Source organism: Uloborus diversus, chromosome 2 (assembly GCF_026930045.1).
Source record: "Uloborus diversus isolate 005 chromosome 2, Udiv.v.3.1, whole genome shotgun sequence".
In the NCBI taxonomy this organism is placed as follows: Eukaryota; Metazoa; Arthropoda; class Arachnida; order Araneae; family Uloboridae; genus Uloborus; species Uloborus diversus.
Window position 1 is genome coordinate 178,464,627 of NC_072732.1, and position 15,748 is coordinate 178,480,374.

General features: G+C 37.6%; 1 protein-coding gene across 1 annotated transcript in view; it reads right to left on the reverse strand.

The window, feature by feature from the left end:
* Positions 1–15,748, reverse strand: part of LOC129217520 (transmembrane protein 178B-like) — a 44,169-nt gene that overhangs the window by 12,042 nt on the left and 16,379 nt on the right. The window contains exon 2 of the mRNA XM_054851836.1: positions 6,424–6,561. Coding sequence (XP_054707811.1) covers positions 6,424–6,561 — 138 coding nt within the window. The remainder of the gene's footprint in view (positions 1–6,423; positions 6,562–15,748) is intronic.

The following is a 15,748-nucleotide window of genomic DNA, read 5'->3' on the forward strand; positions in this document are numbered from 1 at the left end:
ATTCATTTCTTAATAAATAAATGAATAAATCAAAATAAAAAGTGATGTAGCAACTTGATGGAAGACGGATAATTGCAGTGATTTCGAATAATTGCCCGCCGCGGAAAAATCGACGCTATTTCTCAAATTTGTAATAATTCTATAAAGGGCCCCGCCAGAATTCTGTAATCGGGCCCCGCATGTGCTAAGGCCGGCCCTGCAAATACTTCGACACAACTTTTAACAGTTCTGAATTTGTACAGTTATAATATTCACCGTACTAATATATAGGATTCTCCATTAGTTCAAGAATTGGAGTTTTAGAATCGACTGCAAGAACTGGCAACATACTACCAGTGTCGGGTTCTTACAATAGCTTTGACCTCTTCCTCACCCTCCAGTTATCTTTTACTATCTTGTAGTGATTTTCCGAAAAATCATACTTTACACAGAAAAATAAATATTTTTAAATGTGCGCAAATAAATGAAATTTTTGGAGCAATTCCATATCTAAATTTAATTACCTAGGGAGAAAATTGGAGCAAATTTTACTATGATTTTTAATTATAATACAAAAACATCAACATCGAAAAAACATCGATGTTCCGAAAACATCGAAAGTAAAACATCGATGTTAAAAACATTGACGTTTTAACAAAAACAACGATGTTAAAAACATCGATGTTTTAACAAAATCATCGATGTTTCCAAAACATCGACATCGATGTCGCACCTCTACTAAGAATGATTTTATCTATCTTTTTTCCGAATATCAATAATATCGATTTAACTGTTCAAAATATATCGCTATTTAAAAAATGGGACAGAAGATCTTCCTCCATCTAACACTTAGGACTCGACCGATGCATCGGCCTGGCCGATGCATCGGCGCCGATGGTTCAACAATTTTGCCATCGGCATCGGCATCGGCCGCCGATGCTAACTTGCAGGAAACATCGGCCCATTGGCCTTAAAATACATCGAAAAGCCGATGGAATTGGCCGATGTTTTTGAAAAAAAAAAAGGACCTTTGTTGTTTTACTTTTTAATACAAAGAAAAATGAGTTATTGTTTTCATATAAAGTTGTTTACTTAAATTTCAATATGAATTTCTTATTTAGTCACACCTGAAAGAGTTTTTAATACTGCATTCAGGTACCAAACAAGTTAATTATTGCGTTGTTTTTTGCGGCTGGATGTACGCGTGTATCTCTCATAAGTCATAACCCAAAAATGGTAAGCTGTAGAAGGCTAAAATTTTGCATGTGGGGGGTGCGTACGTTCCAGTTGTGCACTTCCCTTTTTTGTTTTCGATCGGGTGTTCTAAAAAGCCTATTTACTCATCTTTTGTGGCTATTTATTACTTATTTCAATGGAAAACTAATATAGCGTCTCAGACTGACGATCATTTGGTGATATATTGCCGAATTGGAGATCATGGAAAAAAAATTTGAGATGGCGAAACCGGTTCTGTTTCATTTTGTTAGATTCCCGTTGAACCGACGGTAATTTTTAATTTTTCGATATTTGTAATATGAATCACAGTAATGCATTCTTTTCTGTATCGCTTCGGCTGAATTAAAAGTTTGGGGCCCGTCGAAATGCATTTTGAGGCCCTATTTCTCTATCACAGAAGTTGTGAAACATTTATCATAAGCGTTTTTGTAACTCTTACGGTGCTCCTATGGTTATGGGGCTTCTCGCGCAATTGCAACATTTGCTATGTTTAAAATTCGCCACTGCACGTCAAAACAAACTCGGGTGCAAGTTTTAAAAGGGTTTTTCAGCTCAATGTTCATGATTGTTTTGAACTCTATTTTTTACGACTATTTTTTGTATTTTCGAGAACGCTTGCGTGCACCTCATCCCGCTCCCTCAATTTCTGAAATTAAACTCTAGTTGTACTTCTTAGTTGCTTAAAACTAACACTATTCATAAAATTAGAGATATTTTTTTCAAGCTTTATCTATTGTTTAGGAAGAATTTAGAGCATTAATGTAAGAAATTGATTAAAGACGCTTTGAATGGTGACGTAATTCGGAAGTCAAAGGGAGTTTTGAATTTTTTCTTCGATAGTGCTGAAGTAGATTCAGAATCTCTCGAAGTGTTGGTGGTAGCGTTTCTGTACTAAAACGAGCTGATGTGTGCATCACATGACTTCCTTTTACACCAATTTAATGCTATTTCCCTATTATTGCAATTTTAATGGGATTCTCTCTCTAACTCTTTAAATATCACTAGCAATGGCCACATTGAAAGCAGATTTAAAAAAAAAAAAAAAAAAAAAATCGCCAAGTTGGCGACAAAACTTGGCAACCAAAAGACTGGCGATATATCGCTAAGTGACCGCCAAATTATAACACCACTTGAGTTTGCATCGAAATTAACAATGATTTCCCCCCAAAAAGGTGCAAAAGACCCCTTTAGAAACACCCGAATGCAACCAAAATAGGAGGTGCACAACTAGACCCCACTACGAGTCTATGTACCAAATTTCAACTTTCTAGGACATACTATTTTTGAGTTATGCGAGATACATACGCACATACGCACATACGCACATACGCACATACACACATACGGACATACATACAGACGTCACGAGAAAAGTCGTTGTAATTACCTCGGTGATGGTCAAAATGGATATTTCGCGTGTCTATACATTCTTAGGCACTTTTCCGCATGTGGTCGAATCGAAAAAAAAACTCAACATTCATTTGGGGGTGAGCAAAATGGAAATTAAGGGCGATTTTTGAGTGAAAATTTTTTCGCGAATACAATACTTCCTTTTTTGTAAAAGGAAGTAAAAATGAGGCCGAACTTGTGACCGAAGTTTAATGTTGTGAGTTACTCCAAAATCAGAGGGTGACCCTCCTAACCCACCCTCGTCGTTTCAAGTATTTCTTAAATAATTAGCGATTATTTATTTTGGTCGAGAAATGTCATTTTGCGTATTTCTTATACTTGTTTTACCTATATTTCGTAATGCGCCATCTTCTTTGCATCAATAATAGCGATCGATTTTTTTTCTGTTGTAAGTAACTATTTTTATGTATTTATATAAAATCAATGAATGAGTCATTTTCGTTTTCATCATATTTTTAATAATATGTTATAGAAAAGTTTCAAGGATTTTTTATTATGCAATTTTTTAAATTTCAGAAAATTATTGTTACTTTGAAAAGTTTAATTTGAACTTGTTTGTAGTGCTTCATGAAAGATTAAACAATCAATTTGTTCAATATTACGTGTGCAAACATCAGATCAAGAAGTATATGTATTCAGTTATTAACTTGGTGTAAATATTGAGTTTGTTTATTGTAGCTGCGTTTTAAGAACCTCGCTCTTTTCATGACTTTCTTTTTTCCGCATAATTTATGTCACTGTTTTGCTTTTATAAAAAATGCAAACTTTTCTATTCATAAATTTTAAATAAGTATAAAAATATTCCTATTATGATTTAACATTGTAATTTATCTGTTACCTTTTTTGTTTAATTTGATGACTAAAAAAAGTCTACGTGCAATCTTTCCACTTTAATTGTGCAATTTGTTGACGGTTTCATAGTTTTATTCTTAATTTTTTTTTGAATGATTAAACAACATAATTTAATGTTTTTTAACTATGTTTAATGTACTTAAATCCATACATTATTACAATATTAATGAAATCTTAGTGTTCAATATATATATTCAATTTAAAAAAAAACAAAAAACAAATAAATTGGTTATCAAACAGTCTCTTTGTTTTTCTTCTTTTTTTTTTCTCTCTTGTTCTTTGTTTTCCATCGTACAGCAGTCAAAAAAGGAGAAGCATAACTACACCCTATACAGATTGTACGTATTACGCTCCAAAAGTTCGGGGGATAAGCTGTATAATATCTTACCCAGAATAGTTCACATTACCGAAGCACATCCACCTTCAAAAGGTCATCTTGAGGGACTATGTACTTCTTCTGTCAGTGTTCATATAACTTTTGGAAACACTCCTGGAAGCCATTTTTGCTAAGTTCTGTGATGCAGAAGAAAGCGGCGTCATTGATTTTTTTTTTTTTGCTGGGAACAGGTAAAAGTCACACGGAGCTAAGTTTGACGAAACGTTATGTTATTTGTTTGTCATATCAGAGTATTGACCAATCGAACCGTGCATCCTCAACATGAAAGTCGCCTTCTTCCCCACGATGAAATTAAAGCAGCAGCGCTAGAGGCCTTACAGGAGGTTGCGATAAATTTCTTCCAGGAGTCCGAAAAGTTATACGAACGTTGGCAGAAGTACATAGTCGTTTAAGATGACCATTTTGTAGATAGATGTACTTCGGTAATGTGAACAATTCAGGGAAATATTTTTTTAGGTACATATGAATGTACTCATAAAATAGAAATTTAGGTCGAAATCTGATTTTTTTTGTGATTACAATTCATTATTCGTAGAAAGGAAGTAAAGTGAATTGAATCAATGAGTTAGGTTCCACGGCACACAGATTCTGGGTTAAATATCGATTTATTTAGTTATATCTATGTACACAACAACTATTCACATATGTACACGTTGATACCATTGTCACGACGCTCGTTAAGCATTTATGAAAATGGAATCATTTAACTTTAAAAACACGTAAGGGAACTTGCATCTTTCATTCCCATTCCGGAATGTTCCCTCTATTTGGTCTTGATAAGATTAAACTCGTAACCTTCGGAAGCTCATGTAATTCACGTGCTGGGAAAGGCACGTAGAACTTTCTAATCAATTAAGGAATGTTTGGATTATATACGCGTGTAACTCGCCGCACCCTACACGTAATCAAGGCGAAGTTGAAAGTTCGGGAAAGATTGAGGTGACAAGGGTCGCTTTTCTGGGAATAAAACTCCACGTATCCAAATTAGATTAGAGATTCCATTCCAGTTTTTCCGAGAGAGAGAGGGAGAGGCTGAACTACGCTGGAGAAATGCAGCGGCTTGAAAATATGGGTGAGTAAATCTCCATCAGCTATTCCCCCTTAACTTTAAACTTTAAATTGAATTGTGAGACCAACATATGCACACTCATGTCCTGCCCTATTTGTCCAAATAAAGTATTTATTTAAAACTATACGATCGGCCTATTTCCTTGCTAGTTCCAAAACACTAAACCTCAAGATGGGGCGGCGTGACACCATATACGGTGCTCAGTCTTTCACGGTTTTTGTAAATCCACCTTGGGGACCGGGCACTACTCTCCCGTTCGTAACAGTCCACCTTTACGACGGGCACAATCTCTCCCGTCTCTACAGTTCTCTTTCAGGATCACGGACCCAACTCTCCCGCTCCTAAAGTTCAGTTCGGACCTCGCTTGGTCCCGTAGAAAAACCGGCAGCCTCCGCGACCGCAACTGTGTCGTTCTCTCTTCGGTCTTCTCCCCCTTCTCTCCGGTGGGTTCTATTTATAGGGGGTGCCTGACCTTCGGTCAACACGGAGGGCTTGGGGACGCACGTATGCAGTTTTTGGGTCTCGTAGCCCCTTCGCCCTGTCACGTACGCACCTTCTAGGTCACATATGTCGTGCCGACCTAGTCCTAGCCTGACACAATGATCCTTTAAATCCCTGACAAACTTATAAATTTATTTCTGTTAGATTTCTTTTGAGCAATCACGATTGCTTATTGTTCTCATTTGACTGTCCTTGACGTTAAGCTGATTTTATTCCCTCCCCCCGACTCTGCAGCACTCCCGCCCACCGTCCTCCGCAGGCGCGACTCATCCGATCCTGAGCAATGTCCCCCGAAATCCGCTTCTCCTGGTCGGTGGCGTCCATGTCCTACACACGCTCATACACACACACACACACACACACACACACGTTTATGTGCATACACAAGTCTATGCACACACAAGTCTACACATGCACAAGAACTTACACACGCCTACGTGCATGCACTGGTCAACGCACACATAAGCCTTTACATGCATGCGCGCCTACACACACACACACACAACTATACACACGTAACCGCCCAGGAGAATGGCAGGTTTGGGGGACAGGAGCAGTTTCTAGAAACAATAACTCCAATGAGTAGGGTCCTGTCGCAACTGGTGATTGCGAAAAACATAATTAAAAATATCAGAATTCAAATTATTATTTTTTTAACTTTTTTTTTTGCCATCGGCCAACGGCATCGGCCATCGGCCATTTGAGGGAAACAATCGGCCATCGGCCATCTTTGAACAACCGGCCAACAATCGGCATCGGCCCATCGGCCAAAAAATGCCATCGGTCGAGCCCTACTAACACTAAATCAATAAATGATGTTATAGTTTATGTATGATGTACTGCAATTATGCAATCCGTATAGTATAATGAGAAATGAGAATCTTTTTATTATGGAGTCTTACAAACAAGACGACAGGGTATACGAAATCAAATGCAAGTAATAAAGACTGCTTTTCCAGTAGCAGTGAAGAATACTTACCGGCCAACATCTGCAATAGGCCAGTGGCCAATATGTTTCCTTTGGAGCGTTTCCAACATCCAGCGACACCGGTGAAGAAAGAGATGAAGATGAAGAAGAATCCTACGATGTACATACCAATCACTGAGCGAGCCATGTCTGGAAAAGGAAAATAAACTTGTATTTCGTGATTATAAAACCAATTATTGCATGTACATGTACGCACTATTTTTAGTTACTCTAGAGAAGTGGCCTTTGAACTTTTGGAATCCTTACCAGGTAACCACACGAGTTGTGTAATAATGGAAAAAATAAAAATAAATTAATAGATAGCTATCAAAAGAGCACAGCGAAAAATTTCTTTTTTTCTTTTTTTTTTTTTTTTGCGCATAAATTATTTGCCTTTGTCTCCCCGTTATCGAGACAAAAGGTCTTAAATTCTGCAGAAATTTAAGAAAAGTCGCCAAATTCAAAAACTTGGCAAGAAATGGACGGTACCACGCGACTTCATCGTCTGCAAGTGGATGAACATATCTGTAAAGCGTTTGAAGGAATTCTTCCATTTCTTTTTGAAACTCGCTTAAATTTGTTGAAAAAAAAAAAAAAAAAAAACACGTAGACTTGAAGGCCTTGTATTAGGATAACAAAGACACCAGGAAAAATAATTTATGCGCCGAAAAACATTTTCTGCTGTGTTCCTTCGATTGCTACTTAGGCGCAATCCGTAATTTAGGTTGCACTTTTTTCACATTTTTGATTCCCTTCCCCTTTGTCACAAAATGTCGCATTGCCTCTTACCATCTTTGTGGTAACGTCATGCAAAACATGTCACGCTCATTAGCATATTGTCATACAAACGTTCGTTGATGTCAAACTTCTTTTAACCCTCCCGCTTCCTTGTCACAAACTCACAATTTCATGAACCCCCTCCCCTCTCTCAAAGCGTGACATCATTTGGGAAAGCCCCTTGTTTAGCTTTTGTTTTCATTGTTCATGACCCCACTAGATGGCGCTGACGCTTAACGGGACTTGACAATTTATGACTTTTCTGTGTTAAACCGATGAGTTCATGGATCCACCAATCAATATCAACATTTTCAAGTTTTTTTTACTTTTGATTGGACCCCTCCCATTTTGGCCGCTAGAGGCGCTGAATGGTACCCCTTCATCTACCAATTAATGGCAATGTAATGGAAACAGTTGGTTCCCTGTAGCGCCCTCTTTGTTGTTATGAATTTCAGCGATTGTCACGGTCTATAAGAAATAAGGTAAGGGAGGGGGGGGGGGGGGGCATGCATTGTTGCAATATCGCATGATGATATACTAATAATAAGGAGGCTATAACACATCATTGTGTGATATTTGTGTACGACCCCTGAAGACTTTTCCCCTTCCGTAAGAACCCTCAAAAGATCAATATATTTCTTTTTTAAGAAAAGAGAAAACGAGGTGATAAAAGGAACAACTTTTCAATTTGTAAGCGTAGGGTGATCAAAAGCAACAGTCAGGTGACTTTTTTTTTCCATTTCGAATAGTTCAATGAGCTGATGTAATCTAGCCGAGAAAATCCCGATGGCTTCATATGCAAAAAGGGAAAAGAGGAAAAAGAAAAAAAATCTTCACACAAAGCTATTCGACGATTTTGGAAGAACGGGTGGGGAAACAAGCACTTGTTTGGGTTTCTCGGGGCTAATAACCTTCCGCATCTTCTCTGATCAACGAGCATTTACACCCCAGGGGTATTGGAACAAGATTCTGTCAAACAGATCTAACCATACACGGTTTAACCCTGTCGCGAGATAGCCAGCCAATAACTTTCATTGCAAATTTATGTCAGAACAAGAATACGTGCATTGATTATGCGCATCACGCCTTAAAGTGCAAATGTGGTTTTGCACATGAAATTCAATTAGCCTAAAGGAATTTTAAGGAAAATTTCCTGTCAAACATGCGAATTTATTTGACAGTCATACAGGGTTAACTTGAAAACAAAATTTCTTAATTTTCAGCTGCTCCATTTATATTTTAATAGTATTATTATAAATTAGAACTGTGAAAGACTTGAGAAGTATTACACAGTTATCCACAAAATAAAGAAAATAATTTTAAAACAATTTAAAATTAGGAGGGGGGGGGGATTGATTGGGAGAAGCATAGGAAAAAATGAATAACGCACACAGGATCGCCAAAAGCCAAGGCGGGACCTTTGTCAGTTTGAAAATCCGGACCTTCTCCATCATGAAACTTACCAAACTTTGATTAGGAGCTGGGCCAGTGGCGGCTCGTCACTATGGGCCGGGTGGGCCGTGCCCACTCGGCAAAATAGTGCATAATTAGATTATTTAAAAATGTCTTTTGTGTTTCAGTTTTAAATAAAATCAGGGCATGAAACTGATTTTAAATTTCTAGCATTCTGCTAATCGCTAATATAAGAAAAAAAGTGTTCCTTTTCTATCAAATAGCGACAGCGCTTTAAGAATGATTCTTTAGGCCATTTTAACGGCGGCCCACAACTTAACCAACTGCGAGCATTAAATCAAAGTAACGAAAGGCAAGCGACATCACCCCGAACGATGCGTATGGGCCGGCTTCCTTCCTGCCCCATCGAAAAATATCTTCATCCAATAACAATAGTAGAGGCAATGGGAGGAATGTGTCTCTTCTCGCGTCGCTTACACTTAGTTTCAGTGAGGCGATGGGCAGAATTTTCGGAGTCCACCCCATGGGGAAAAGAAAAGTTCTCTTATCGCTTTCTCTTTTGATTTAATCCATTTTTTCCTTTTCTTAAATCTTAAACGGCTGTTACTATGAGGTACTAGGGTTTATAATATTTTGGGCTCCCACTCATTTCATTGCATGGGATGTCCATTTTAATTTGTTTATTTTTCTTTATGGAACTTAGAGCGCATTCTCGAAATTTCTGAATGGACATTTCATTTTCGAAAAGGCGTTTGCCATTTTTAAGTTTCAGTTTGAATTTAGGTTCATTTGGTTTTCAGTGTCGTGCTAATATAATAAGAGTTAAGACTTTATTTTAGGTGCAGCTTTTAATTCAAAAATATAATCTTCATTGGGTGAGATTTTTTCAATTTTCGTATAAGCTATGATATTTGGTTAAAGTAATAAGTCTTAATCGTGTTGGCCTTATTGTCATGCCTTTTCTACGATAGAGTATTCTAACGCTGAGCAAACCTAAATTAACACACAATGAAAATTAAAAGTAATTTAAATTTCTTATAAAAAGAATATATTGGTAATTAAGTAAACTGTGTTTCTAGAAAAATTAGTTACCAGTTTCATAATTTGATATATATGAGGCAGTGAGAAGCAAAGGGATGTAAGTGGCAAAATTAAACATTTGGAGTTAACCAGTACAAATGGTAGGTGAACCTCTCCTCTGTCTTAGGGCAAGAGATAACACAAAATAGCCCTGGTAGGTGCTGCTCTGCAGCATGATTTAGGAAAAAAATATCTATGAAAGCCTACCTAGGACGTTATCTTTAAACGCGTTTCTCTCATAACTGAAAATGTCCACATACATCCTTTTGCTTCTCACTACTTCATATAATAACGAAGCATGTTAAAGTGAAACTTAATTCTGCTGCATGATCCCAGTCACAATCTAATTTTTGCTGTTCTGTATGGGGGAAAAAGAGGGGGGGGGGGTCCTATTGGTCTTCATTGCCTTATTTGGCACGCCCACCTTAGTTCTCTTCATTTTATCTCTTTCCCACTTTCTTGTGAAAACTTTATACAATCGTCAGAGGCAACCCGACCTTTTGAGATGGGAGGAGAGTGGTTGAGTTCTCAATTCACAAAATGAAACTCTGAACTTTACCGAATGATATAAATAAAGCATGCACATTAGGGTGTCCCAAAATATAATGGCGAAAAAAAAATTTGTGAAATCGAATACGCATACCCTCCAAATTTTTTCCATTTCACCTCAGAAACATGAGAAAAAAGTTCCATTGCAATTAAATAACGGGAACCCGTGCCGACTTGAGGTCAAAGTTGGACCTAAAATCCTGTATGGCGACTACAGTGGAAAAATTGCTAACAGCATAATTCATTACTGCTCTTGAACACAACGTAACAGATTGTTTTTGTTCCTCATCAGCTGTTAGCAAACGATGCAAGTTCTGCATCATTTTTACCGCTCTTTCAGCTGCATCGTTTACTGCACTAAGCTTTGAGACAGTCTTTTTCACATAAAGGAATGAAATATTATTGACCATACCATAAAAGCTGGATGAATTTTTGTAGAGCAGCTTTTGAGATAATTGGGTCCACATTTTCGTACACTTTTATCAAAAAGCACAAATCTTTTTTGGGTGATTTGACTGTCAAAATGCATTGAAGTCATGGTTTCACGTATACTGTCACTACAAAAAAGCAGACATCAAACAATGCTTCATTTTCCTTCGTATCTAATTTTAGTTGTGAACTAAATATAATAGTTTTAGGGAGTAAATCGCTCGAGCCATCCATCGAGCTTTGTGTATGACTCCCGGTGGTCTTATTTTAAATTCATTTTCTGGTATATCCACCTAAAAATATGATAGGCAGTTCTGTCAACTCTTGATAGTCATCCCCGAGCGTAATATTAGTAAGTTCAGCACGGTAAAAGTCAAGTAAATTTTCCAAGTTAGGGTACAGTTCGGAACAACTCCGCAGCTCCTCCATAGCACTGTATTTAAGTGAGATAGATCAGTTCATATATGTGATGGCGGCAAGCAAAGGAAAGCATTTCTCTATCAAATTTTTGCTCAAGAATAGAGCAGGAACCACTTAAAGGACCTGTTCTGGAAGCTGTAATATCACAACTTAACTTTGTCTTCGAGATTCCAATCTAAAACTGCCTTTCAAACAGCCTTTGTTCTTTTCCTGTGGAATTATCCAGTTTAGCCTCAGCAATGAGTTGTTCCGTCACATCCATATAAAATAACTATAGATAAGCGATCTTCTTTTGATTTTTGAGCACTCAAAGCAGGCAACAGTCCCATCTTCCTCTATTTTGATTAACCGAAGTGCATCAGCATGTGCAATATTGAATCAATTGTTTAAATTACTTGAAAATTCTTGTTGGCGCTGCCTGAATACTTCTTGCAGTTTCTCTGCATTTTTTTTGTAAGTCTCTCTAGATTTAATACAGGTTTTTAAGTTTATTCACACAATTTAGCAATTTATTTTTTGGTGGGAACGCGTGCCTTTTCCCAAAAGATGATGCATTCCCGAATAGCGATATTTGCACTTTCACTGATGGTTAAATTTACTTCTCGAATGTTATAAAACAAAACCGACAGAACTTGTCCGTTAGAGGGAAGTTTCAAGCCCGTAGTTTGTTGTTTTACGACTCCTATTAAAAATATCCTTTTTTTCAAACTTTGCAATTCCACTGCCATGTTTCGTTCCCTATGGAAGGACTATACTGCGCTCGCTGACAGGAATGTATTCGTACTGACATGTTTGACGGTTTGCAAATTACTACGGATAAGCCCCCTCCCCCCAACATATGTTTTTCTGTTTTCATTTGTTTTCTGTGCACTATTTACAGCTGTTTTGAGCTTTGAAAAATATCGCGTCGCCAGCATTAGCTTGCTTATATGAATACACGTGCTATTTACACGTTTAGGCCTTTAGGCGCAAGTCGGCACGGGTTACCGTGCTTCAAATTGCATGAAACGTTTTTCCCAACGGTTTTGATATAAAAGGAAAAAAATAAGAGGGTATGCGTTTTAAAAAAACGACTTTCATTTTTTTGGGACACCCTAATGCACATATACTAAAACATAATTAGAAGATACATTAGGCCTAAAAAGCTATATGAACTCCAAATTTGCCAAATAAAGAAACTTTTGGGAGGCCACAATGACCTCCATCAGGGCGTCCTTGATAACAGCGGGCTCACCCACCAAATTAAGCCACGAACCGCCACTGAGCTGGGCCCCTAATTTTCGACTAAGCTGACATGGCCTATCGTCAGTAGCAGATTTACTGGATTGTAGGCCTGCCAAAAATACTGTTTTTGAGCTTTTGAGGTTCCCTTTGTCTATCACATAACTATGCAGAACATTAATCATGTACATTTTTGAATCCCCTTTGGGGAGCGTATGGTCGTAAGAGCCCCTCGCATTTGCGGCATGGTAGATCCACCATTGCCTCTCGTCGGCCCTGAATGCACAAGAAGAATGTGAAACGCAACCGACAAGGGGGAGAAATGAGTCAAACTTGATTCATTTAATGCCAACTCCAGCCAATTTGTTTTTACAACGCAGAACAGAATTCTTTGCTTTAATGTCAGTTAACACTACCTTAAAAATGCTATACTGCTCACGGAAAAGATAGAATAGAAATAAACAGGTTGCCAGAAACTTTGTCACTATATACACTTTGGGGGAATTTTTCTGAAATAAAAAAATAGAGTAAATCAAAGGTATTTGCATTCGCCGTCTTCCTGGCACTAATTTATTCTTTTCTACGCCAAACACGCGGTTGTTGTTTTCAAATGGCGCATTTCTTTCTCTATATTTACCGTGAGCGCAGTATAGTTTAGATGTACTCCAAGTAGTCAAAAACTTCAGGATTACTTAATGTCAGGTATACTGAGGTTCAAACTACTTATCAGAAAACCAAATTAACGTTCATTTAGTTCGGAGTCAACAAAGTAAGTCAATAAGGTAGTTTTGTCTTTTTGAGAAAAGTAGTGCGGTTTTTGGCATTAAAAAGTCTAATTGTTTAATGGTGTTGCCTATTGGCTCCTCGTCATTTGTTTGGAGACTCAATACATCCCCCGAGGCTGGCATCCATTCTTTCATGTAACGCCAATATCGGCAGATAACCATTTGCACTTGTGAATTTTTATGCCCAGTTTCCCACCAGACGGATGCACCTAGGCTCTTGCTACGCGAAACTGCACTAGAATTTTACTTTACCAGAGAGTATCCAATGAAATAAATACTCAAAGGATCCTTAAAGTGCTACACGACATGGACGCTGGTGATTTTCTGCATCTTGAAAATCGGCAGACTAGACCTGGTTTAGAACCCGTGGCATTTATTGCAATGGCGTTTAAAGCTACATTCACACCGAGTACGACAGAAACAAAAAAATCGTTGTAAAGTTTCAGTACTTGTCATTCACTGAGCTATCGACATGGCGTAGTTGATTGGCATCAACACCAGGTGTTGATGCCGTTTCCCTGTTGTTGAGTCATTGGCATCTTTTATTCCATCCTTAAAAATTACTTTCATTCAGAAGATCGTGATTTGTTGACTGCGCTATGACGTCAGCTAAAACAGACAAATCCTCGTCATTAGTTTGATAACCATAGCAACAGCGTATTACGACAAACCCATGTTGTCGCTTTTATAGTAGGTGTGAATCACGAAGTAGAAAGTACCCTCCTTCCTCCTTGGTGTGAATGCACCATACTTTCGATGAGAATTAGCAGCAGATTAAACGTAAATTTGTTTCCATTTACTTGGTAGCATACAAAGCAGTTGTTTGTGAAGAGTGTTATGGCAAACCTTTTGATGTCGATTTTGTTCATTTTCTTTTCGTCGTGGAAGCCATTTAAGGCTTAGTACTTACAAGCTGCTGGCAGTTGAGATTTCATGCTTGATGAAATAAAATCTAAACATTCTAAAAGTACATTAGGTAAACCCAAGAAAAAAAAAAAAACCAAGAACATAAAAAAAGAATCCTTAAAAAAATGAAAGAGAAAAAGAATAGGTACTCAACAATGTTCCCAAGCCTCGTTTGCCGAACGCGAAAGGGAGGAGAGGAGGAAAAATCGAGCGAACGCTCGAATGGTTTTGCTTCCCTGAGACATTTCGAGGCGCAACAAATGATGAGAAAACAGACTTCGGAAGGTGATTGACTTTGCCAGCAGAATCATTTGCAAGGAGTTTCTGAAAATGCGAACTCAAGTGGGCAGCCTTTGTTTCCTAACTCAATGCGGATATGTCTTGGAAAGAGCGTTTTCTGGAACCAAAATTTGAGTAAAAGAGAAGTGGAACACTTATGCCCGCCGGAAATAAGACTCGTATTAGAATAACGCTCAAAATAATTTCAGTGTATTTTAAGGCTTTTCAACTTAGCAAAGAAGAGCTATCGTGAAAAACCGGAATTCAAAATGAAAAAGGAATTTTGCAATGTCGGCTTTAGAACGTAAACAGAGTAGTTTTCATAATTGAGTATGAGGAAAAAACTACTGCAATACGTGTGCCAAACAGTTACAGTAACTAATTAATAATTGACTAACTAAACCACTAGCAAACAATAACGTAACTCTTTCCACCTAAAACTAGGCTTCAAATCAATCCGAAAATATGTGAAAAAGAAAATCATTCCAGTTTAAGTTTAATGTCCTTTATCAAGACTTATTTTACAGAAACGGGCACCAAAAAAAAAAAAAAAAAAGTCCCTTTCTGTGGAGTTAAGGACAATACATTTTCTGTGAAATTAGTTCTATTGTCATACAGGCTCTAATTAGTATTAAGTATCTTTAAAATCTCAGATATTCAGTAATCCACCAATGCACCTACCTATATGTACACAAATAAGAGGTCAGAGGAGTAGAATTTAATAAATAAATGACGCATCCAAGGATTTTTCAGACTTAATGGTTTCTGAAAAAAAGATTTTTTTGCATATTATGGTGAGTGTAGTGAATGTACCGGCTACCGATTGTTAAGAATAGTACCACAGTTGGTTATCGGGGAAGTGCATATTATCAAGGAACCGTTTTAGAGGTGGGACCATTTAAAATGGGATGAAGTTGGATAGGATTTCAGTGAGGGGGCGTGTTCTTATGCCTTCCAAGTCATACTATTTGTTAACTCTTAATAGAACTATTGTGCATTCATGAGGAGAAGACACTTCGGAACGCCTTCCCGAAAGCAGAGCTAATTTTAGCGCGGGGGCGATAGCTACTGCTTGCAATTGAGACAACCCTAACTTTGGCGGGCATTTAAATTTGCGAAAATGTCTTTGTGCTCTTTTCTTTCGTTTCTAGCTTCGCGTAATAGTCGTCTACGTGGAATCTTTACCCTTTAAACTGAAAATTTCAGAACTAAATATTGTATTTACAAAAAAAAAAGTAAGGTATTTTGTTTTCCGAATGAAACATTTCTATTAAGGATAGGCTTTCTGAATTTTGAACGATATCCTTTTAAACACTAACGTCCTATATTCGGAATTGCAAGTGCGCTGATGAAAAAAAAAGGAGGGGTGGGAGGCAAGAAAATTTTATTGCCACAGACTGTGGCATTGAAATGCTTAAGGGTTGCGTTCTTTTTGAAGACTTAGTATCTCTATCTCCCTTTCTCTTTTCTTGAGGGGG